Below are 26,749 nucleotides of genomic sequence, written 5' to 3' on the forward strand. Positions count from 1 at the left end.
AGAATGAACGAAAGGAAAAAATAAGAGAAAAATAAATTTCCTCCTGGAAATAAACCGTTTGAGGTCAGTCTACGAGTTAATACGCTGGACACATTCACCGCAGTTTCAAATAAACAAAAGTAGACGAAATTTAAATTAGCTTTTGGCATCGCATTTCTTTACATACAATTTTGAATTTGTTGCTATTTACCGGCCTCGGTGGCGTCGTGGTAGGCCATCGGTCTACAGGCTGGTGTGTACTGGGTTCGGATCCCAGTCGAGGCATGGGATTTTTAATCCAGATACCGATCCAAACCCTGAGTGAGTGCTCCGCAAGGCTCAATGGGTAGGTGTAAACCACTTGCACCGACCAGTGATCCATAACTGGTTCAACAAAGGCCATGGTTTGTGCTATCCTGCCTGTGGGAAGCGCAAATAAAAGATCCCTTGCTGCTAATCGGAAGAGTAGCCCATGTAGTGGCGACAGAGTGTTTCTTCTCAAAATCTGTGTGGTCCTTAACCATATGTCTGACGCCATATAACCGTAAATAAAATGTGTTGAGTGCGTCGTTAAATAAAACATTTCTTTCTTTTGTTGCTATTTTACCAATATTTGACCTATGCTATGGATAGCGAAGTGAAGTTTTCTACTGGGATGTATGCGGTCATTGGAACTGATTGAATGCTGGGACGCTTCTCGTTTCGACAGTTTGCACCACCAGGTTGGATTCTTTTTTAGCGAGATTCCTTGCCTCCACGTCATTTCTTCGTTTAACTATGTTGACTTATTTTTTCCGTGACTCGTATGACGGCCATTCTGCAGAACGCCACGATTGTTCGCGTTTAGTCTCTACATGTCCGAGCCTGTGCTAGCAGCACTGGAAGAGTGACCGCCCCACTCTAAGAAGAAATAGGAAGCGGGGTAGGCCCCTACTACTCTTTTCTAGACTTTACTTTGTTTTATTGTGATACCATGTCGTATCCTCCGGAGTCGGGCCCGTCCGCACCACTATACCAACCCATGACGACTGGACTATACCCTAGTCTGATTCTCTCTCTCGTTCAGACGGATCCGGCTTCACAAGATCTGTATTTTTAAAATATTATTAAATAGTCCGATCCTCTCTTGTTTCTCTTATTTATTTTTGGACTGTCCTTCTAAAATGCTCCAAATTATATAAATATTCGACCGAGCAGTCAATTCTTTTTATTTTTGGCTTGTAACTTTTTTTATTTAAAAAAAAAATTCTATTAACTTTTTTACTAATTGCTATTTTCAAAATTCTGCCCATTTTCAACTCTATCCCCCCCCCCCCCCCCCAATCCCGAATCAGGCCACCGATCTTATCTAATTTCTTTTTGACCACCCGATCTAATCTAGTGACCAAATTTAATGAGTAGAATTTCCTTTATTAATTATATTAATTAGAGATGCGCATCAAAATTTTAAAGGCCCACTATTTAATTTTTGAATGTAAATTTCAAAATTGTCCCCTTTAATTTTTTTTTGTCCCGGGACAAGCCCTTGGCTATCCAAAGGTAGGCTCAGGGACGGACATGCTCGAAACTCTAGTGGTATATGAGCATGTAAAAATGATTCGCACTCGCATTGGACACATTGACCGCAGTTTCAAATAAACAAAAGTAGACGGAATTTAATTTAGCTTTTGGAATCGCATTTCTTTACATACAATTTTGAATTTATTCCTATTTTAATAATATTTGACCTATGCTATGGATCTACAATTTTCACTACATGTGGCAAATATCCATGTGGCATTACACATTAAAATTACAGTCACTATACCTTTCAGATGTATTAGGATTATCGTTTTGTAAGTGGCCAATTTCCTTTTAGCGAAGCATTTTTTTGTTTGTTTGTTTACTTACAGTTGTGAATCTGTTGCTATTTGGGGCAATACGTAGCACAGTGGTAAAGCGCTAGCTTGATGCGCGGTCGGTTTGGGATCGATTTCCGTCAGTGGGCTCATTGGGCTATTTCTTGCTCGAAGCAGCGCACTACGACTGGTACACCAAAGGCCGTGGTATGTGCTATCCTCTATATGGGATAGTGGATATAAAAGATCCCTTGTTTCTAATCGAAAAAATAGTATTCAATGACGTGGCAACACCGGGTTTCCTCCCTTAATATCTGTGTTGTCCATAACCATATGTCCGACGCCATATAACCGTCAATAAAATGTGTTGAGTGTGTCGTTAAATAGACCATTTCCTTCCTTCCTGTTGCTTTTTGTAACAAAATTTGACCAAAGGGCCTAACATTTTGAATGTTGGTAGCAAATATCCATATAGTAATGGGTGCGAAATATTAAAGTTTCAGTCCCTATACTGTTGAAATGATTATATATTCAGTGGGTTATCGGTTTGTTTTTTGGTTTGTTTAGCTTTTTCGGGGTGAGGGTGGGGCACCCGATACATATAATTAAAACAAATTGAATTATAGAATCTCCCGCCCCCACCCAGAATAATAGATAAGCCCCCAAATGAACAGCAAACTCGTTGGCGTTTTGAAAACAGGTCGGCAAGCTTACAGATCTTTCACGCACTAGCGATCTTAAAAGAAATTCAAATTGCATTCGTCTCACATAATACACTCTGATATTTTGGTGACATACATAGCGACCTCTAATAGCATAGATACAGGACATTAATATATAGCTCGCATATATTACATATTGATTAGAAAGGCAATAAGTATTAACGGACGGTGCACAAACATGTTTGATATATCATGCAAGGTAGTGGCGCAGTGATATTAACGGGTCGTTCACAAACATATTTGACATACCATGCAAGGTAGTGGCGCAGTGATATTAACAGGGCGTACACAAAAATGTTTGACATATCAGGCAAGGTACTGGTGCGGTGATATTAACGGGTCTTGCACAAATAGGTTTGATATACCATGCAAGGTAGTGGAGCAGTGATAATAACGGATGAGGTACAAGCATGTTTGATATACCATGCAAGGTACCGGCGCGGTGATATTAACGGGTGAGGTACAAAAATGTTTGATATACCATGCAAGGTACCGGCGCGGTGATATTAACGGGTGGTGCACAAATAGGTTTGATATACCATGCAAGGTAGTGGAGCAGTGATAATAACGGGTGAGGTACAAGCATGTTTGATATACCATGCAAGGTACCGGCGCGGTGATATTAACGGGTGAGGTACAAACATGTTTGATATACCATGCAAGGTACCGGCGCGGTGATATTAACGGGTGGTGCACAAATAGGTTTGATATGCCATGCAAGGTACTGGCGCAGTGATATTAACGGGTGAGGTACAAACATGTTTGATATACCATGCAAGGTACCGGCGCGGTGATATTAACGGGTGGTGCACAAATAAGCCTGATATACCATGCAAGGTAGTGGCGCAGGGATATTAACGGGTGAGACACATATAGGTTTGACATACCTTGCAAGGTAGTGGCGCAGGGATATTAACGGGTCGTGCGCAAATAGGTTTGATATGCCATGCAAGGTACTGGCGCAGTGATATTAACGGGTGAGGCACACACAGGTTTGGTATACCATGCAAGGTAGTGGCGCAGTGATATTAACGGGTGGTGCACAAATAGGTTTGGTATATCATGCAAGGTAGTGGCGCCGTGATATTAACGGGTGGTGCACAAATAGGTTTGGCATACCATACAAGGTAGGTGCGCAGTGATATTAACGGGTGGTGCACAAATAGGTTTGATATACAATGCAAGGTAGTGGCGCAGTGATATTAACGGGTCGTGCACAAACATGTTTGATATACCATGCAAGGTACTGGCGCAGTGATATTAACGGGTGGTGCACAAATAGATTTGATATACCATACAAGGTAGTGGCGCAGTGATATTAACGGGTGCGGCACAACAAGGTTTGATATGCAATGCAAGGTAATGGAGAAGTGATATTAACGGGTCGTGCACAAATAGGTTTGATATAACATGCAAGGTAGTGGTGCAGTAATATTAACGGGTCTTGCACAAATAGGTTTGATATAACATGCAAGGTAGTGGCGCAGTAATATTAACGGGTCTTGCACAAATAGGTTTGATATAACATGCAAGGTAGTGGTGCAGTAATATTAACGGGTCTTGCACAAATAGGTTTGATATACCATGCAAGATGGTGGCGCAGTAATATTAACAGGTCGTGCACAAATAGTTTTGATATAACATGCAAGGTACTGGCGCAGTGATATTAACGGGTCGTGCACAAATAGTTTTGATATAACATGCAAGGTAATGGCGCAGTAATATTAACGGGTCGTGCACAAATAGTTTTGATATAACATGCAAGGCACTGGCGCAGTAATATTAACGGGTCGTGCACAAATAGTGTTTGATATAACATGCAAGATGGTGGCGCAGTAATATTAACGGGTCGTGCACAAATAGTTTTGATATAACATGCAAGGTACTTACGCAGTGATATTAACAGGTGAAGCACACACAGGTTTGATATAACATGCAAAGTACTGACGTAGTCATATTAACTGGTGGTGCACAAATATGTTTGATATACCATGCAAGGTACTGGCGCAGTGATATTAACGGGTGGGGCACACACAGGTTTGTTATATCATGCAAGGCAATGGCGCAGTGATATTAACGGGTGGTGCACAAATAGGTTTGATGTACCATGTAATATACTGGCGAAGTGATATCAACGGGTTGTGCACAAACATGTCAGGTACTGCTATTTCGTGGAAGAGCTAACGGGACTAGTTCACCTTCAGGAGATAGATAGAGGACAATGCCGGCTGACTGTGCTACTGTGTGCTCGTGTTACTTAAGACGATATTGTTGTAAACGTTTACCTATATTCACCAAGTAATACGATGACGTTGTCGTTGTAAAGGTTTTACTTATATACACCTGGTAACAAATGCAGATGTTGTTGTGAACAACTACTTTCTACTCATTATTAGTGTACACGTTTGACATGTATTCATTATCATGAAACATGATAACTAATTTGGTGTGGAGATTTTACTTGTGTTCACTATTACGAAACATGATGTCGTTGTTGGTGTGAACATTTACGAAATAATATATCGTTGTACACATTCATCTGGTAGGATAACACATTTTGTTTGTTTGCTTGCCTGTCAGTTGTTTGTTTTATATTACATTTCGCTGTGTTCGATGGATCAGTCAATGTGATCGTGTCAGTGGCACAGCGACATGAGGTCAGTACTAAAGGTAGTACTAAACCAAATAACTTCCGGCTGGTTCACAGTTTGAGGTGTACCCAACCTTTGATAGAGAAGTCCTGTGATTGGTGATAAATGTGAGTGTGTTGGTTGTAAAAAAGAAAAAGAGTTTCATCTGGGTAAAAAAATATGCAATTTTATTTCATCTAGTACCACTGTGTTAAGTAGCCTTGTGCTTGAAACATATATGGAGTACCTGTAAAAAAAGCACTCGAATTTTGTGCGGAACTAGGGTAGTCATAGACGCTACTGTTATCTCAGAAATGAGCAGCTTGAGCCCCATTTTTTTTCTGATTCACTTCAAGGGTGATGGGTGGTAGTATTTATATTCGTGGCGTTTATGTCGATTGATACGTTGCAGGTAGGAGTTTTAGCCATATATGTTACTATTGTCGTCTACGGGATTTGATTTGATATTATACACCCTATAGCACATATTCAGTACATAATTAAAAAAATATTATGATTTTGTCATTTTATTTAATTAAGCTATACTGGCCTCAGACCACAATTAATTTCGCTATATGTTTCTATATAGCCTTAGTGGCTATAACATTTTTATTAATATCAGCAGGCCCGTGAAGTTTTGTATGTACCTTTGCCTGCATGGGGGACACACACCCTGAAAAGGACAACCCCTGTTGTCCAGCTCTTTCTCCCAGCATATTGGTTTAAACAGACACACCCTCTAAACCAGGCCGGAGTACACCCATTTTACACAAAAAGCACTACTTTTGCATGGGCCGGAATTACCACAAACAAGTCTTCAATGTCAACAAGTTACACATGTTTACAAACTACATGCTATCCCCTGTCACTTCAGTCAAACAGTTGCCACTTCATAGCTGTCTGCCATGAAATAATCACAGTCAAACAGCAGACTACTTGCGCGGTGAAACTTCCGGATTTTGGACAACCAAATGGGAAGATAACTGTAATCTGAGGCCTATCAGTCCATTTTTTCCCCTAAAAACTGGCCCACACTAATGCATTCCAATGATATACATATTAAAGCAATGCTCGGTAGGTATCGGTATGTCACCTTTAAACTGAGAGTATACAGAGGCTGTGTTAAAACACCTACCACAGTGCCTTGCCATGGCCAATTTTAGCAATGGAAACTTGAGGGACACCAACTTCAAAATGTAATAACTTTATCAAATTTTGGAATTTCTTCATACAATGAGCAGCTATTTTTTCTTCAACATATGTTCTATCTGCACAGTGTTGTCTTGGAAAGATTTTGAAATATTTAAAGGAAAAAAAATCAATCATTAGATTTTACTTCTTTTTTAATTAAATATTAAACTTAAATTAAAATTTTTGAAAAACAAAAAAATCTAAAACTGTAAAATTTTGCATTTTAGATATGATAAGTGGAGGCTTAGTAAAGATATGGTGACTGAATTCATGATACATTATTAGAAATGTGTCAGAGGGATGGTGAAAGTCACAAAATTGGGGCCATTTGCAACAAATGTTTACACACTAATTTCAGGGAAAATTAGACATGATAGGCCTCATATTCAATTTTGACCTGCTGTATTTACTTAATCTACTTCATTTACTGTATTAGACATGTAGCCACTTTGTAAAAGGCAAAACAGTCCATATAAATGCATATTAATATGAATATGCCCTACAGATATTACTTAGGTATACACCATAATATTTTTTTTGTTGACGACAACTTTGAAAATGAAGATTTTGTTACAAAATGCTGATATAAACCCTACCAAGAGGTACTTGCACCATATTTTTCAGTTTCCAGTGATAACTGTTAACAAGTGTAGTCATGTGCCAGTGTCTGGGATACCTCAGTGTAGTATTTCTTGATTGGAAGGATGTTTGTAGTAATGACCACTGAATATGCATTATGGATTATTCTGCCATATGTATTACAAGCCAAATGTTAACCTTTTTGGCACATTTTCTGCAATAAACTTGACAAGTATACCAGCATCTGATTACTGAACACAATAAATACATTCAGACAGCATAGAATATTAGCCTATTAGATTTTCTAAGGATAAAAGACCATTTTTGAAAAATGACTGAAGTGTGTAATTTACATAAATGTAGGTGAAATGTATTATTAGAGTACTTAATCTTGTTAAAAACTGTATACTATTTATTTAAAGTGTTTAATTACATTTAGTAGTGATATATTCATTATATTTAGATCTTCTGTCCAATTGCAATAATTGAGAAACTCATTAAAATTCAATATGTAAAAAAAATCAAAATCTCAATATTGACTAACAAAATCCAACTTTTGCTCTTTTTTACCAAATTATTAGCTCAAAACTGTTAAAAAATATTGCAACAACCTGTAGTAACATCAGAGGTCATTTTATGCTATTTTGGAGGATATTGAAATTTAAAAGTTGAAACTTTTAATTTTAATTTTTAATAAATTCAAAAAAAATGTTTTTTAATTTAATAAAATATTTAGAAAATAAATAAATTAGTTTTCATATTCCTTGTGGTATGCACAATCAGTCTGTGTAATTTCACCTCTCTGGTTATAATACTTTCATCAGAATCAAGCATTTAACCGGTGTAATGTGTGAACTATATCAGGCCTCAGACCACAATTAATTTCGCTATATGTTTCTATATAGCCTTAGTGGCTATAACATTTTTATTAATATCAGCAGGCCCGTGAAGTTTTGTATGTACCTTTGCCTGCATGGGGGACACACACCCTGAAAAGGACAACCCCTGTTGTCCAGCTCTTTCTCCCAGCATATTGGTTTAAACAGACACACCCTCTAAACCAGGCCGGAGTACACCCATTTTACACAAAAAGCACTACTTTTGCATGGGCCGGAATTACCACAAACAAGTCTTCAATGTCAACAAGTTACACATGTTTACAAACTACATGCTATCCCCTGTCACTTCAGTCAAACAGTTGCCACTTCATAGCTGTCTGCCATGAAATAATCACAGTCAAACAGCAGACTACTTGCGCGGTGAAACTTCCGGATTTTGGACAACCAAATGGGAAGATAACTGTAATCTGAGGCCTATACTGGTTGATTAATTAGCCATCACTCGACCATGCAAGTTCACAATGACCTTGACCGTGACAATAATCACTGTACATGGCTCTGAATGGAGTTTGAATTAAAGTTAGCACTGAGGAAACGTTGGTTTTAGCCTATAATTCATACTGTAAAGATTTCAATCATTTCTTTTTGTATGGTATTTGACTTGCCATATACAACTGCTCATAAATATGGTATTATATATAGGCAACCTGAACTAAGATTTTAATAGCAATTTATTTTTATATTAAAAATAGCATGTGCCAATAGTGGGTTAATGTCTTTAGTTTCCATCAACATAGTTAATTTTTCATGTATGAAATTCTGAAAAGTCAAATTTGTAAAGAACTTGAATTTTATTGTCAATTTGACATATTTATAGGGTGCTAAGTTATATTTTAGACAAATTTGTAGTTTTATGCAAAATTTTAAGTAAATTTGAAGAAAAACTTTATAAAAAAAAAACATCATTAAATTTGTTGTCACTAATGTGCCTTCTGTTCTTACTTATACACAGCAATAAGCTTGTTAAACATATATTTAGATCTCCAGATCAATTTTTTTTTTTTTTTAATAATCACTTAGTTTGTATTCATGAAGAGCATTTTGAGTTTATAGTAGATTCAGAACCATTTTTTTAAGTTGAGTATCTGCCTTGGTTTAAGATGGTAATTTATTTTATTGTTAAAGCTGTATTACCCAATGTTACTAGCTAAAAAAATGCTGGATTACAGATTGTAGGAATACATCCAATATACATATTGTATTTATCTGGATTAGAAAATAATGCAAGTAAATAGATGTTCGGGTAATTACGTCATTTTTTTTTTCTTCAGTAATTAATCAAAAATAAATGTGTGAAAGCTGCATGATAATTTCAGATATCACAACTATTAAAACCTCCAACTACAGAAGGCTATAAATAAAATATAGTTAGTAATATTGGTGGCTGCCGATGGCTTTGATGGTTCATTATGAAAATCAGCATGGCCAATGGATTTGAAATTCCCACACAAATTAACTTGAAGACACCCACACCCAACATACAGGATTTCCTCCCAACACTAATGTTCAGAAAGTTAAGTCATTACTTCATACAGGTACAGTCATGTTGGTGTTTTCTTCCTCAGACAGTGTGTTTTTTAATACTGATATTTCTTTGATGTGCCTGTTAAGGTCTTCATAATCTAGGGGTCAGTCAAGTGCATGTGTTTTAATGGAATTCTTTAAAGGGGTAGAGGTACTCTGGCTATCTTTATTGTCTCTACGTATATACATGAGTACACACACTCAAATGACAGTAAATATTTTCAGGAGTTTTAATTTAAAACATTTTGCTATTTAATATGACATATTGCATTTGTACAAAACGGTATGCAATATATATGCCTTATGAGGTGTACATTATATTAGGTTGCACTGTAGAAACAACAGTTTCAGTGAGGTTGTCAGTTTATGTGAGAATACACCAGATTCTGGTTGTCATAAAGACACATAGTGGGACATTTTTTGAAAAATGCATGTTATCAGTATAGGTAGTACTAAACCAAAAAACGTCCGTCTGGGTCAAAGTTCGAGATGCACCCAACCTTTGATACAGAAGTGAACACAACAAGTCCTGTGATTGGTGATAATTGTGAGTGTTTTGGATGTAAAAAAAAGAAAAGTTTCATATGGGTAAAAAAAATATGCCATTTTATTTCATCTAGTACCACTGTGTCAAGTAGCCTTGTGCTTGAAACATGTATGGGGTACCTGTAAAAAAAAGTACTCGAATTTTGTGCGGAACTAGAGTAGTCATAGACGCTACCCGTTATCTCAGAAATCAGCAGCTTGACCCCCATGTTTTTACTGATTCACTTTAAGGTTGAGGGGTGGTAGTATTTATGTCGATTGATACGCTGCAGGTAGGAGTTTAAGTCACATATGTTACTAATGTCGTCTGTGGGATTTGATTTGGTAGTATACGCCCTGTAGGCATAGTATACACAAAAAGCATGCACGCACGCAAATGTAATCACATATATACAGAATCGAATGTGAAAATTCTGGGGTTTGGTACACGTTGTTTTATTTATTCCAGGTTGCTTTATGTTGGATTATCGGGGATATTAAATAAAGGGTAAATAAAAGTGTTCTTGGAAACAAAAACAAAAAACCCAGACATTCATTGAATTAAATTTATATTTCAGGTGAAATCGAAGAAGTTAGACATTCCTAACAACCTTTACTAGATAACCAAACTCACTCTCAGATAGCCGGCGATAGACACGTGGCGTAATAATCTATATCATTCAAGTGTTTAACCTACCAAGTGCACGATGGCTCAAAAAGGTGTTATTCCAATTCTGGAAATCCAAGATGGGTTCATCACATGTGATATTTGCATGGAATATTTCAATGATGATGATAAATCTCCTCGTGTCCTTCCTTGTCGGCATACATTTTGCTGTCGATGTCTGCAGTCGATTTGGGAAAATTCACCTGCTGGAGTAAGATGTCCAAATTGTCGACATATTTGGCCTGTTCAAAATAACATACTAGGAACATTTCCACAAAACATGGTTTTGAGAAATTTAGTTGAATATCTTACAATGAAAAACAATCTGGAAGACATTATGTGCCACATGTGCTCGGACAGTACCATGGCAACAGTACGTTGCCTGGACTGTCTGGAAAATATGTGCGATAGGTGCACAACATGCCATAAGAAAGTTGCAGTGTCGAAGCTTCACAAGACTGTTCTAATTGCAGAATATATGAACATGCCTCAACAAGAATTTTTCCAAGAGACAGATTTATGTAACGCTCATCAGAACTTGAAGTTGGACCTTTTCTGTAGGGCATGTTCAGTCGTTGTATGTTCATCGTGCGCTCTTATCTCCCATAGAGATCATGATATACTAGACCTCAAAGATGTCTACCGAGCAAAGAAAGATCAAGTCAGTGCAGTTTTAGGCGATTTAGAAAGGTTGAAGGACACATCAGAAGGTTACAAATGCAAGCTTGTTGAACAGAATGAAGCACTAAGTGTTACGGAAAAACGATGTTTGCAAGATATCGATGATTCATATGAAAAATGCATCACAATGCTGTCTGAGAGAAGACAACAATTAAAAGAACAAGTTATTTCTAACGTGGCCAAACAACAGGCTGTCAGAAATGAGAAATTGGAGACGCTGACTCTGTCGAATGACAGAAAACAACAACATTCTCTTTACTGTCAACAAGCGATGTCCTACGCTCGAGCTGTTCAGTTCATAGAAATGTCTGAGGATCTGGAGAAGGAAACCAGGAGGCTACTAGAAATACCCCAACTGTTGGATATGACGATGGAGGAGGTGGACGTAGATCTAGAAACCTTTGATCAGGTTTGTAAAATAGTGGAGAAACCTGCAATGGTGGTTGATATGTCACAGATAAAACCGTGTTTAGAGGTAATGGATGCCAAGACAATCGAAAATTCCAATGTGATAAACGTTACATTGCTATCAAAGGTAACTGAACTGGGGGATCAACAGAACGTGTTACAAGCTACTATTCAACCACCCATCGAAAGGAAGCATGAAGTACAATTAAATGCTAACACTATTCCATTGGGTGTGGGACGTTTTACGTACACACCAACGTGTACTGGACCTCACAGGTGTTTCATCAGTCTCAGTGGACACCAGCTGATTAATGATGGAATTGTATTTCACAGCAGAGACAAGGGTGAGTTACTTGATAGTCTAGACATAATATTTGCTTAAGATCATAGGTAAATTACAATATATGTGCTTGCATTATAATTGCAAATGTGTTGGTACTTCTGGATATTATATGTATTGAAAAATATACCACTATGCTGTGATAATTTTGCAACAAAAAGTATGGATAATAGCATACACTGTATGCCATCGCATTGGTTTATTAGGCTGTAGGTGAAAACATGCTTCTCCTAAATTATCTATATAATTTCCTCAATAAAACAAACAATGTAGACATTCCACATTCATTTTATCTCCACTTGTCAGTGTCCTATACTTGGGTACTAGCATGTCTGTGTTCACGCCCCAACGTGTCCTATACTTTGGTACTAGCTTGACTGTGTTCACGTCGCAACATGTCCTATACTTTGGTACTAGCTTGTTTTTGTGCATGCCCCAACAGGTCCTATACATTGGGGAGCGATCACAGATCATTATTAAATATATTATTATTAATCAAGTTGCATTCACTGTCATTCTAATCATTCTGTGGTTAAAGACGTTTACGATTAGTACCTACTTCGCTTAGAACATGTCATAAAATAAGTAGACTTGATTATTCGAAGTTAGTCCTTCAATTGAATTTCTAAAGGCTTAATTTTGAAAGCAATACACGTCTACCGATTTAGTCGACATCAATAACTCGGATATCATTTGACAATGTCGGCTCGCAATGAAATCAAGGATGCCAAATGGCTATGTGTTACGGCAACTGTGATTATGTAATGGCATTGTAAAGAGGTGTTTTCAGACGTCGGATGCACGTTTGTTTCTAGTTTGCTCTGTCGGTATTCGAAGGTATGAATTCTGGTGTAATTAACAGAATAACATTGATGTTACCAACAATTTGTTGTCGGATGGCGTAAATGTCATAGTAACGACTGTCCTTGTAATATATATAACAACACATTTTACTAATATTTATTTGAGACAAAGTTTCCCGTCCCAACAAATGTTCAATGATTAATATATCAAAGAAAGTGGTATGTGTTGTCCTGTCTACAGGAAAGTGTTTTCAAGATATCCTGTATTGGGTTTTCCTCTAAAACCTATGTCACAGAATTATCAAATGTTTGATATCCTACAGCCTAGCATTTATTATCCGATGTTGTCTAGTGCCGTAGTTAAACATTAAACTTTTGATTTTTAATTTCAGATGAGGATGTGATGAAAAAAATCCTCTTCAGTGCTGATAATCAGTCAGGGCAATACAGAGAACTTATTTGTAAGTAATGACCACGTGTTTCTGTATTATATGGTTAAATCAATATGTGAATTTCCAGCAAACATCTCATACTTTCAGTCTGTTAGAATTAACCAAATTCATTGTTACCGCTTGTCCATATTACGGGCTATTTGACAGTTAGTGTAACCATGAAACTGGGCCTCAACAAGTGGAATGACTGTTCAGACGGAAGGTCCCCTGGACATTAAATTGTTTTAGGTTCTACCAGATCCTCTAATGGGGAGTAACTATGTTATCAGCAATCTCGGATTTCAGCAACAGTTGTCTGTCCTGCAACTTTTCAGCTACAATAATATATAATGATTATGAAAAGCAAATTTACTTAGTGAAACAACGTTGTTGTAAGGGGATAGAGAGAGAGAGAGAGAGAGAGAGAGAGAGAGAGAGAGAGAGAGAGAGAGAGAGAGAGAGAGAGAGAGAGAGAGAGATGTAGATAGAGAGAGAGAGAGGGGACGGGTGGGAGAGAGAGAGAGAGAGAGAGAGAGAGAGAGAGAGAGATAACTACAGAGCGAACGAGTGAGAAAAAGCGTCACCAGGAATACACGTAGCCTGAAATAACTACAGTGTGTGTGGGGGGGGGGGGGGAGGGGGGAGGGGTGCGGGGGGGAGGGGGGGGGCAGGTAGAGGTGCAGTACAATTCGGGGCACAGTGTTACTTGTTCGCTTGAACTAAAACTAAAATTATGAAAAGTTCACTTTTGAACTAAAAAGGTCACTTTTAAAATCACAATATCAATTTTAAAGTAAAGAGGTCAATTTTAAACTTAAAACACTACTTTGAAACTAAAAATGGCAATTTGAACTAAAAAGGATGTTTTCTTATTTTTATTGTTAGAGGCCAACTGCTAGGTACATACATAAACGGGTACAGCGGAGAGAGAGCGAGAGAGAGAGAGAGAGAGAGAGAGAGAGAGAGAGAGAGAGAGAGAGAGCACGAGAGCACGAGAGAGCATGAGAGAGGGGTAGGGAGGGAGGCAGGGAGGCAGGCAAAGTGGGGGAAGGACAGGCAGAGAGAGAGGGTGAGAGAGAGAGAGAGAGAGAGGGTGAGAGAGAGCGTCAGACCCGCTGTGGCCGGGTTAGTCGATGGGAGGGCCAGGCTAGCCTCACCTCCGCCTCTGAGTGCCTCAAAATGTGTTCCATGTTGTATATGAAAACATTTCATCTTTATGATGTCTCTCTCTGTGTGTGTGTGTGTGTGTGTGTGTGTGTGTGTGTGTGTGTGTGTGTTTTACAGGAAATGTGTCTAATCAAACATAACTACTGATGATTCTAGAATTATATACAAATACTTACATAAAACATGTTGCGTAATCCGTGGGGCATTGTTAACTTTTGACCTGTTTAGCACAACGTGAAGAAAAACATACGATGTACATATTGTTTATTAATCTTTTTTACTTTCCTTCTCACAGTACCAACTGTAGAGTTTGACCGGGAGAAGACGAACAGGAAGACATGTAGTATTAACGAATCTGGAATTCTGGTAAACAACATTTCAGCAACATCAACTTCTGACCAGACTTCCGGCCTGCAACGTTTCTCTGGAGTAACTGCCAGAACGTGTATTCCACGACGAGGAATATATTACTGGGAGACGGAAGTGGACTGTAAGGTACTAGGATCGGCAGAATTAGACTACGTGGTAGCAGTAGTCGCTGTTTGTATGGACGAACACTGTGACGATGCAGAAGAGATTTTTATCAACAAACATGCTTGGGGTGTCTTTGTGGCCAGCTGTAGATCTCACAACTGTCTCTGTTTATGTGTTGCGTCACGTGGAAAGGTGCTGTATCACAGTCCTGTGACAGGTTTTAAACACGACACACGACTCACTGTCACACTCGGGCTGTTAGTAGACTCAGACAACGCTACTCTCCACATTATCCGTGTTGACGACAACACAGTTTTACACTCAATCCCAAACATCGACGTGTCACGGCCGCTGATGCCCATGTTTCGCGTTGGCAGGCCTCGATATTTCGATGTTAACGTGAAAATAGCATCTGGCTCAGATCTCTCACTAAACCGTGAACTGTTGGTCCTACTCTCGAGTTTAATTAAATAAGTCAAAATGGGAGTAAGTCATCCAAATAGTTAAAGTTAAAGTTTGTTTTGTTTAACGACGCCACTAGAGCACATTGATTAATTAATCATCGGCTATTGGATGTCAAACATACGTAGTCAGTCGTAGGAACATCATGTGTTGACGTTTAATCGAGGTCGCTCTTTTATCTAGCGAACTGGTCTCAGTAGTCTAGTGGTTAGGGCATCGAGTTTAAGGCTGGTAGATACCTGAATCATATAGCAAAATATTTAATTTGAAAGAAAGAAGAATTAACTTTGGCGTCGGAGGCTGGGGACCAGAATGGTAGTGATGTCCAAACTCTAAAGTCTATGCAATGGATGTAGTAACGCGCCTGTAAGTCTAAAACAGGTGTTTAAGCATAGTAAATGGATGTAGTTACGCGCCTGTAAGTCTAAAACAGGTGTTTACGCTATGTAAATGTATGTAGTTACGCGCCTGTAAGTCTGAAACAGGTGTTTAAGCTATGTAAATGTATGTAGTTACGCGCCTGTAAGTCTGAAACAGGTGTTTAAGCATAGTAAATGGATGTAGTTACACGCATGTAAGTCTGACACAGGTGTTTAAGCTATGTAAATGGATGTAGTTACGTGCCTGTAAGTCTAAAACAGGTGTTTAAGCTATGTAAATGGAAGTAGTTACGCGCCTGTAAGACATAAACAGGTGTTTAAGCTATGTAAATGGATGTAGTTACGCGCCTGTAAGACATAAACAGGTGTTTAAGCTATGTAAATGGATGTAGTTACGCGCCTGTAAGACATAAACAGGTGTTTAAGCTATGTAAATGGATGTAGTTACGCGCCTGTAAGACATAAACAGGTGTTTAAGCTATGTAAATGGATGTAGTTACTCGCCTGTAAGACATAAACAGGTGTTTAAGCTATGTAAATGGATGTAGTTACGCGCCTGTAAGTCTAAAACAGGTGTTTAAGCATAGTAAATGGATGTAGTTACGCACCTGTAAGTCTAAAACAGGTGTTTAAGCATAGTAAATGGATGTAGTTACGCGCCTGTAAGTCTAAAACAGGTGTTTACGCTATGTAAATGTATGTAGTTACGTGCCTGTAAGTCTGAAACAGGTGTTTAAGCTATGTAAATGTATGTAGTTAAGCGCCTGTAAGTCTGAAACAGGTGTTTAAGCTATGTAAATGTATGTAGTTACACGCATGTAAATCTAAAACAGGTGTTTAAGCTATGTAAATGGATGTAGTTACGCGCCTGTAAGTCTAAAACAGGTGTTTAAGCTATGTAAATGGATGTAGTTACGCGTCTGTAAGTCTGAAACAGGTGTTTAAGCTATGTAAATGGATGTAGTTTCATGGCTGTAAGTCTAAAACTGGTGTTTAAGCTATGTAAATGGATGTAGTTACGCGCCTGTAAGACATAAACAGGTGTTTAAGCTATGTAAATGGATGTAGTTACGCGCCTGTAAGACATAAACAGGTGTTTAAGCCATGTAAATGGATGTAGTTAAGCGCCTGTAAGACATCAACAGGTGTTTAAGCCATGTAAATGTATCTAGTTACGCGCCTGTAAGTCTAAAACAGGTGTTTAAGCCATGTAAATGGATGTAGTTACGCGCATGTAAGACATAAACAGGTGTTTAAGCTATGTAAATGGATGTAGTTACTCGCCTGTAAGACATAAACAGGTGTTTAAGCTATGTAAATGGATGTAGTTACGCGCCTGTAAGACATAAACAGGTGTTTAAGCTATGTAAATGTATCTAGTTACACGCCTGTAAGTATAAAACAGGTGGTTAAGCTATGTAAATGTATGTAGTTACACGCCTGTAAGTCTAAAACAGGTGTTTAAGCTATGTAAATGTATGTAGTTACACCTGTAAGTCATAAACAGGTGTTTAAGCATTGTATATGTATGTAGTTACACGCCTGTAAGTCATAAACAGGTGTTTAAGCTATGTAAATGTATAGAGTTACACGCCTGTAAGTCATAAACAGGTGTTTAAGCATTGTATATGTATCTAGTTACACGCCTGTAAGTCATAAACAGGTGTTTAAGCTATGTAAATGTATGTAGTTTCACGCCTTAAGTCTAAAACAGGCTTTGTAAATTCGGCCCATTGTGTTTATTTGTTTATATGTGGATGCGTTGTAAAACGTAAGACAATACAAACTCAGTGGCGAATCCTAAACAGTGATCATGAGTTAATGGGGGGGGGGGGGGGGGGGGGGGGGGGCAGAGAGTCCAGACAGTCCAGGTAGCCCAGGGCAGCGTGTTTTATCATTTGACTAAACTTATGAGAACCTTGTTAATATGAAATTAACTCGAAGTACTTAAGTCGCATAATAATACTTCTGAGATAACGAGGGTAAAACATTTTCAACTTGGCTGCAAATCACCGTTTGTAATTGAAACATTGTGTAGCCTTCTACTTATTACAGGTACTATGCAAAAAGTGGAATTTTTGGGGTTTTGAGGAAAATGTTCATGCATAATGAATTAATTAAGATAATTAGTTTTGGACTTAAGTACTTTTTGCTGTTTAATGGCTAGCCTTGAACATTTGTAACACCAAAATCGAAACTATGTAATAATCATTCATGTGCATGTAACGTTTGCTCTGTTTGCTTGGAAACAGACAGAGATCATTTATTGTATTCAGTTACTATTTTGTTCTGTTGCTGCACATTTACTTTAGCATGTCCTTAAATTGCTGCATCTACGTCCTACTGAATTTTTTTTATTAAGTCATGTGTTACAAATGTTAAATCTTGCGTAGTATATATATCACGAAAATGAAAACGTGTGGGATTTTTTTTTTCTCAATATTTACCTTTGTAAAACATTAATATTATTTTAATTTGAATTTAATGGCTAAGCTAACTAACGTTTTACCAACAGGATGAAATTATCTATCACCATAGCGCCATCATAACGATTATAAAATATATGCATGTTATTTGTATATCTTTAAAAATGTGTTATACGACTTTGGTATACTCGAACGCTGGATATAAACATATATGTTTTTTTACAAACTTTCTGATAACGTAGGAAAAAGTCGAAAATGCTACGGATACTGAATTATTCTATTCCTCCTAATTATATGGTATCCTACTAAACCTTGAATTTCGACTCAGTTAAGCAAAATCGTCTTTTTGTCTGAAGAAGTAAGTTATTTATGCTTTCAAATTAAAAATAAATGTATTACATGCTGTTACTGTTTGTTCTACAATGTACATTGATTTAGAAATGCTATTAAAATGTGTATATGTATACTCCCTATCGAATTCGTCTGTTCACCCATGTGTTAGAAATGTTAAATCACGTTAACATTGGTAATATGAGTTTCGGCCGTTGTTGTAATGGTTTCAGCACTGAAATACATAGAGATATATTCCATTTAATTCAGTATAACACAGGCTTACCGTTTATAGTCCTGCTGTAATGTTTGTAACGATAGCATACAGAGTGAAACTTTCATTTGCTGCTGCTGTGTACACAGGGCCGTATCTAGCGTGGTGTGGGGGGGGGGGGGGGGGGGGGGTAGTTGCCCCCTAGAAAAAAATCCGGAAAGCATTATTCAGTGGCGTAGGCAGGATTTTGTATTGGGGGGGGGGGGGGGGGCACCTGTGTAGTGGGATATGACACAGGAACCTTTTTAATATTATTAATAAGCGAAAAGGTAAAACAATTCCGGGATTGGGGGGGGGGGGGGGGGGGGGGGCATCGTAATATATATATATATATTTGTTTTTCGTGCTTATGAAATTATTGGGATACGAAATCCTGTTTAAGAAACTTAGAAATATTACGACAATCAGAAACACATTGAATATTGAGACAGTGATATTCTAAACAAGAAAAAATATTTAATATGTAATACTAGTCGTTTCAAAATTGTATTAGTCCAAAACAGCAAACTCGGTATAGTTCCTTTAATTATTTTGTGTCACATATAGCTTAAAGAAATGAGTGAATGGTTATTAAGTGCCTATGTGATGGTGTTGTCTGATCAAGTGTGCACCCCTGTGTATCTAATTGCATCTAGATTGTAACCTGCTAGAAAATATATGCTTGTAAATATATACATTATTTATCTATTAATAAAATTAATAATCAACATTAAGTTTTGTTTTTATTCGCATGAGTGTTTTAAGATTTTTGATAACCTAAGTCTTGATGTTATTTTAATATATCACACCGTGCGGCCTGAATTAAATAATTCTTTCTTACACACCATTGGTGAGGCCATCATACCTTATTTATGATATCACTTGGCAATAATACACATGTGTGTGTCGTCGATTTAAAAACATACCATTTGCTGTTTCTAGGTGAGGACCCGATCGCCACATCCACACCATACAAAGAAATAAGCACGATCGAAATTGATTGCTATGTGACGTACCAGTAAACCTGGAACTTATTGTTATTTGGCGCATAAGTTAATTGCTAGCGCATGCGTTGTAAATAGGTTTTATACCCTTTTTTTTTTTTTTTTTTTTTTTTTCTTCTTCTTTTTTTGTGTGGAGAATATGTAGGAAAGAGAATACAACATTCGAGTCCGTTAGATACTATTATCTCTTTCATTCATTAAATACGTTAATGTTTTGGGGAAAAAATGGCACCCAACGGCCACTTATGTAATATAAATATCTCCCTATCATAACCAACTAACAATGATATATCATTATTCCAGTTGAAATTGAATTTTCCGGAGATCTATAAGCAAAGAAATAGTTCGTTGTTACTGTCGTAATATTCCTGTTTTAACATTAATTTTAAATATTCCAATTTTACCAATGTGTTAAAGGCTACAGTTTGTGTTGGTTGTAAAAAAAAAAAAAATTCATCTGGCCTAAAAATGTATGCAATTTAATTTTTATCTAGTATCACTATGTCACTTAGCCTTGTGCTTGGAACCTGTATGGGGTACCTGTGAAAAAAAGTACTCAAACTAGTGGTGTTGTAAAAACATCTGGTTTTACCGAAAATGAGGCATGGAAGGTACCATTTTCTTCAGTTAATACTTTGAGGTAGGGGTTGTTGTACAGATATTTATGGGTCATAGTTTGGTTGATATATTGCATATAGTGTTTTTAAACACAAACGATAACATGGTCGCCTGTGGGATTTTATTTGGTATAGTACAACCCCTCTCTGGTCGCTACAGTCTAGACTTTCACCGTATTTCTGATAATATCCCTGCACACGCGACTGTTGTCGGTGCAGTCATGTGTAGGACAGCTGTGTAAAGTTGCTTTGCAATGTGTTCGTGTTATCATCGCACACATAATATTCAAGTGATCTAATTTAAAGGCACATACACTTCTAAATACGTTGTACGGGTTTCTTCTTGAAACAGTTTCCTACCTATACTAGGAGGAAAAATGTGTTCTAGGAACCCGATGACACCAAGAAAAAGAGGGCCGAACTTTTTCCAATGTATTTCTTTTTCAATTAAAAAACCATCAATAAAATCACTACCTAACACCGACGACTTCTTTGATATAAGTTAGTCTAGCTGGGTTTAATATAAGAAAAAACCCACAATAAAAACAACAACAAAAAAACAACATTACTGAGTTTTTGTATTGATCCTTGCAACAGATCTTGACAAATCATAGCCCATAGATAAAACTCAGCTAGCGTATCTTAGACACCAAGAAGATTGTCAGAGATGACGTCACAATGACGTTTGTCAGACTCGTATTATGGCCGAGTGACTACTCATCATCCTGGAATATGTTGTTGACGTCATGCTCGTCACAACGTCTTACGCACGTGGTCGTGGCGTCCCAGCATATCTTGTCGCATCTCATCTTCATAAATCAAGGCTAATATTCGTTCCTCGTATTCAGCCTTGATACATGTCGTCAAGAAATCGTGCCACAAAATGCTTAAATTTCATTCGATGCGATGAGATCTGATTGCAACGAATCGCAACGCTCCTTATAGATTCCCTTGTTATTGTAAACAAAGATGGCAGCGTCAGCGTCCGGCGGTTAATTTTTTATATTGTTTTCAAGATTGTCACATGTTACCAATGCTGTGATTGGTCAGCGATGTCATCGTGTAAGGGACATAATCGGTGTTACAAATTTTCTTCCAGTAGAGGGCGCTAGTAGTGGATATCAGTAATCTTGACTACATGTATCAAGGCTGAATACGAGGAACGAATATTAGCCTTGATTTATGAAGATGGTTGCAGTTGTACTTCCTGAGATCGGTGTTCGAATCCCGACATCCCTGTTCCCTGCCACAGCGCCAGTAGTAGTTCAGACAGGTTGTCTTGCACTGGTCGTCTGCTAGACACACGCACCCGAACATTAGCAGACACATCACCATTAGTAAACTAGCAGCTGTAGACATTGCTGTAAATAGGTATCTGAAGGAAAGGAAGAATGGTTTATTTAACGACGCACTCAATGCATTTATAATAAGGGTTATATGGCGTTGGACATACTATGGCTAATATAAGTGTCACACAGATAATGAGAGGGAAACCCGCTGCCGCTACGCAATGGGCTACACTTTCCGATTAGCAGTAAGGTGTATTTTATGTGCAGCATCCCACAGGTAGGATAGTACATACCACGGCCTTTGGTACATGAGTTGTGGAGGAATGGCTGTAATGAGATATAGCCCAATGGGCCCCTGGTGGGAATCGATTCTAGACCGACCGTGCATCAGACAAACGTTTTACCACTGGGCTACGTTCATCCCACCCATAAAAATACCCCCCCCCCCCCCCCCCCCCCCCCCCCCCCACACACACACAAACACTTTACCTTGTTGCTGTGCTCAAAAGGCTGAAATGTCGTATTTTAACAATCAAAATACAAAACCTGTCCGCGAACCTACCTAAGTTTGCCCCTGTTGACATGATTGTTAAATAGTATCCCAAAGACACAAAGTTGAAACTATGTCGGCATTCTCGAGCGAAGAGTCTAAGACTCTATAACCGAGCTTAACCGTCATATTAATCTAATTTAGATCGGTAAACTTGATAAATAAAACACATTTATAAAGAGAAAATTATAGTTAAAGTTTGTTTTTGTTTAACGACGCCAGACAAATCTAGAGCACGTTGATGTATTAATCATCGGTTATTGAATGTCAGATATTTGGTAAGTCATTTTCCATTTGTAGCAATAGCCCAAATGGGACCACCGACGGGGATCGATCTCAAACCGACAGCGCATCAAGCGAGCGCTTTGTCACCGGGCTACGTAACGTAACCCAACGTTTTAAAAAATGAATAAAATAAAACAAACAAAAAATTAAATAACAAAAATAAATCAGATGGGGGACTTTGCCCCTTATGACCTCCCTTAAATGCACACCTTGCCCAGTGGTAAAACGCTCGCTTGATGCGCGGTCGGTCTGGGATCGATTCCCGTCGGTAGGTCATTAGGTTATTTCTCATTCCAACCAGTGTATCACGACTGGTATATCAAATGCCGTGCATATGAAATATCCCTTTCTAGTAATGGAAAATGTAACGGGTTTCCTCTCTAAGGCTATATGTTAAAATTACCAAATGTTTGACATCCAATAGCCGATTATTAATAAATCTAGTGGTGTCGTTAAACTTTTTTTGTTTTTACATTTCACCTGATCAAATATAAGAACTGCTGAAATAAAACTCACATGGCTCTAGATCGTCGACTGTCCAACAACAAACCTTCCTTCCGCCTTGTGAAGGTTCTATATAGCCCCAGCTTCGTTCACCCCCTGGAGGCTTTATATAGTCACAGCTTTATGTACGTAAATAACAACTCACATTTAGCAAAACTGTGACAATCGCGTAAATTGGTATCATAACCAGCTGCATGTAGCTATTAAACTGTTTAATTTGCGGCATAATTCGTGCTTTCCTGTCTTGCTGTGGCACCTGTAATGTTAATTTGCATTGACACCATAATGTATTAACATTCGCTGATTTGATGTTTGCTGCAAATGCGGATGTATAGGGAAGATATTTAAAGTCGTGTCATAGGGTTTTACGTGCACATTCAGAACAAGCTGTTGTAGCGCACGCCTGTCGTGGGCACAAGAGCCAGCCTTGGCCGGCTCCTCCGTCCATGACAGGAATATTTAAAGTGGCAGTCCCCAGTTTTTAAACACTACGGCGTATTTTTTACTATTAAATCCGGTTTAAAAAACAACAACACTCAGACATTAATTTGATTTTATTGTTCTGGTCCCCATTTTACGAAACGACTTAAGCGCTAAGATCACTTTAAGTGCCCAGGTAGCTACGCACTTAAGGTAATCGCAATGCTAAGATCGTTTCGTAAAACGGAGTCTAGGGCCTCGTTCTATGAAGCCATCTTAGCTCATCCTGGTGTTTCTAATACCATGAAATGAATCTCCATACATCCCACATGTTTCTGGTCATCCTGGTGTTTCTAATACCACGAAATGAATCTCCATACATCCCACATGTTTCTGGTCATCCTGATGTTTCTAATACCACGAAATGAATCTCCATACATCCCAGATGTTTCTGGTCATCCTGGTGTTTCTATTACCACGAAATGAATCTCCATACATCCCATATGTTTCTGGTCATCCTGGTGTTTCTAATACCACGAAATGCATTTTTTTATGTTTTTTGTAAAAATATACATATATCTCTGAGAAGTAACGAGAAGTAACGAGCTCTTGTCTATTTTTATAGGGTATTTCCCCGTTACAGACTCTGGTTTTAGTGTATTGTAACTTAACCAAATGTTTTACAGGTCTGTCATGTAAACTAACTTTAAAATGACTGTATTTTTCGTGATGGGGTGTCGTTAAACATCTGTTTTATGGGTACCCGGCATGTTCGGGTGTGCCCAAAACATAAAAAAAAAACCCACATCTCTTTTATTAAAGTGATTGGGGACGGTGATTGTTATAGTTAAATGATGATGCGAAACTTGGAGACCTTTAAGTTGCGTGGGATCAAATGAATTTCCACTGCCGACAACGTTAAAGATATTTCTTGTGTTCTAGCATTGGGAAGACATTTACGGTTAACGGGAAAAGGAAGAAAGCAGGGTTGAAAATTAGCAGTCGCCCGGTCGCCCGTGGCGACCTTTATTAGCTCAGGGCGACTAAGAATTTTACAAAGGTAGTCCGTTGGGCGACCATCGATTTTTAGGGTCTGACGAGTATGGTACCAGCTGAAAAAGAAAGACACTGGGGCTGAATCGAATGTGACAAAACACACGACGTCTGTGTTGGCGCGAACTACAGCAACTGAAGACATAGAACATGTTGTATATTTTGACAGCGCCAGACTCAGCTTCTATGGTTTTGGGCCGGGTCTTTCTATAAATAGAGCTGAAAACGTATTGAAGACATTGCATGTATTTTTAAAATCTGGAAGTCGTCAGCTTATGGGAATATGCCGTAATTATCTAGTAGAGCTACTATTTGACAATTGTTATTCAATGTTATGGCAAAAAAGAATAATGTTTAATTAGCTTACATTATTCTGGAACAAAATCAAAATCTATCTCGTAGTTTTAACTCACACTAGCGTGAGCGCATGCGTACATATGAAAAATAAGAGTGACATTTTCCCTTACTACAGGGCTTATTCCAAAGGTCAGTTACTTCATTGTCCTTGTAGGTATTGTTTTAAGTTTAAGCGATTTACGTGAAATAAGAACAGTCCAAATCTAAAGTGACACCAAGACTTACATGATGACATAACCGTCAAACTATTACTGTAATAAACAATAAGTACGTGTTTTATGCTTTGTAATATGATAACCAAATACATCGTATATTTTGGTAAAAGGTTTTCTTCTTGTTTGTTTTTTTAACAGATTTGTTTTTATTTCGATATTTATTCTATTAGTATAATAACATTTACAATATCCAAATTAAACGCACAGGTGTTCGGACTTTGTCTATAGGAGGACAGCCTTTACTGGAGATTTTCCATCTCTTGCATTGCCATAACGTTTATTTCATCCCTCTGGCATCGCCACAAAGAGGATTGCCACCCCAGACTAGTTTATACATGTATATTACAGCACGCGCAGTTCTACCTTTATTCTCTTTGTACTGCTCTTTTATTTTTTTACTTCAGAGACAATGCAAGTCGAGTTGCATACCTTGGCTATTCTAGCATATTGTCTTCACCCCTGTATTATTTGACCGGCCTCGGTGGCGTCGTGGTAGGCCATCGGTCTACAGGCTGGTAGGTACTGGGTTCGGATCCCAGTCGAGGCATGGGACTTTTAATCCACATACCGATCCAAACCCTGAATGAGTGCTGCGCAAGGCTCAATGGGTAGGTGTAAAACCACTTGCACCGACCAGTGATCCATAACTGGTTCAACAAAGGCCATGGTTTGTGCTGTCCTGCCTGTGGGAAGCGCAAATAAAAGATCCGTTGCTGCTAATCGGAAGAGTAGCCCATGTAGTGGCGACAGCGGGTTTCCTCTCAAAATCTGTGTGGTCCTTAACCATATGCCTGACGCCATATAACCGTAAATAAAATGTGTTGAGTGCGTCGTTAAATAAAAAAATTCTTTATTTCAACCCTGTATTAAAAATGACATGTATAATTTAATGACAATTAGTAAAGATTTTTATTTATTTACACTGGATTTCGTTTTGTCAAAAAATGTTATTTGAGTTGGTATGGGATTAAAACTTGAGAACATGTTTTTAGATGAATTTTAATTATTCATTATGAAGTATATGTATTTAGTTAACTATGATAGTTAAAAACATTATAATGGTGGCAGCCGACAACGGCCAGTCTCTTTGGTGTCTATAATATAAGCATCCAAGAGCCTTTTAACAGTTTCCAGTTATTCTGACCGGTTCACCTCTTATGATTTGTACTGCCGACTGCCTTCTTTGTACTTACCCGATGTCGCAATTCGCAAGAATCTTTTCTGCGCTCAGGCCGTTGATTACTTACACACAACATACTAAATATTGTGTACAAAGACGATTTCCATAAATACAACAGTAATGGAGGCGCCATCTCTATTACTTAAAGGGTTAAAGGGACAGACCCTAGTTTCAAACAGTGAAAATTAACACTAAGTTTAGTTAATCTACAAACCTGTAACACATTTGGATATAGTTACAATTGAGGGAAACATGACTGTGACTTTGAAATGGTGAAATACCCTCTAAAAATACACTAAAACTCGAATCCATAACTGTTACTTCTCAGACGCACGTGCGTTTTTAAAAAATATGAGAAATGCATTTTGTGATATTAAAAACACCAGGATGACCAAAAAAACTTCGCATGTACGGAAATGGATAATCTAAACAATAAAATTTAAGTAAGGTATGATTTCAGTTATCAAAAGCAGCTCTAATAGACAAAAATATGCCTTAGTGTTTAAAAACTAGGGTGTGTCCCTTTAACACAGAAGTGGCTATATATACGGCGGTCGTGTATATAG

The 26,749-nt window shown here is 38.0% G+C and overlaps 1 protein-coding gene across 1 annotated transcript; it reads left to right on the forward strand.

Moving 5' to 3' along the window:
• Window positions 1-483: 483 nt before the first annotated feature.
• On the forward strand, window positions 484-16,378 carry LOC121373415 (transcription intermediary factor 1-alpha-like). Its single transcript, XM_041500063.1, has 4 exons — window positions 484-901; window positions 10,466-11,987; window positions 13,179-13,247; window positions 14,680-16,378. The coding sequence occupies exons 2-4, from the start codon at window positions 10,595-10,597 to the stop codon at window positions 15,330-15,332; spliced, it is 2,115 nt and encodes a 704-aa protein (XP_041355997.1). The 5' UTR covers window positions 484-901; window positions 10,466-10,594; the 3' UTR covers window positions 15,333-16,378.
• The last annotated feature ends 10,371 nt before the right edge of the window (window positions 16,379-26,749 follow it).

This window comes from Gigantopelta aegis, chromosome 1, assembly GCF_016097555.1.
Source record: "Gigantopelta aegis isolate Gae_Host chromosome 1, Gae_host_genome, whole genome shotgun sequence".
Lineage (NCBI taxonomy): Eukaryota > Metazoa > Mollusca > Gastropoda > Neomphalida > Peltospiridae > Gigantopelta > Gigantopelta aegis.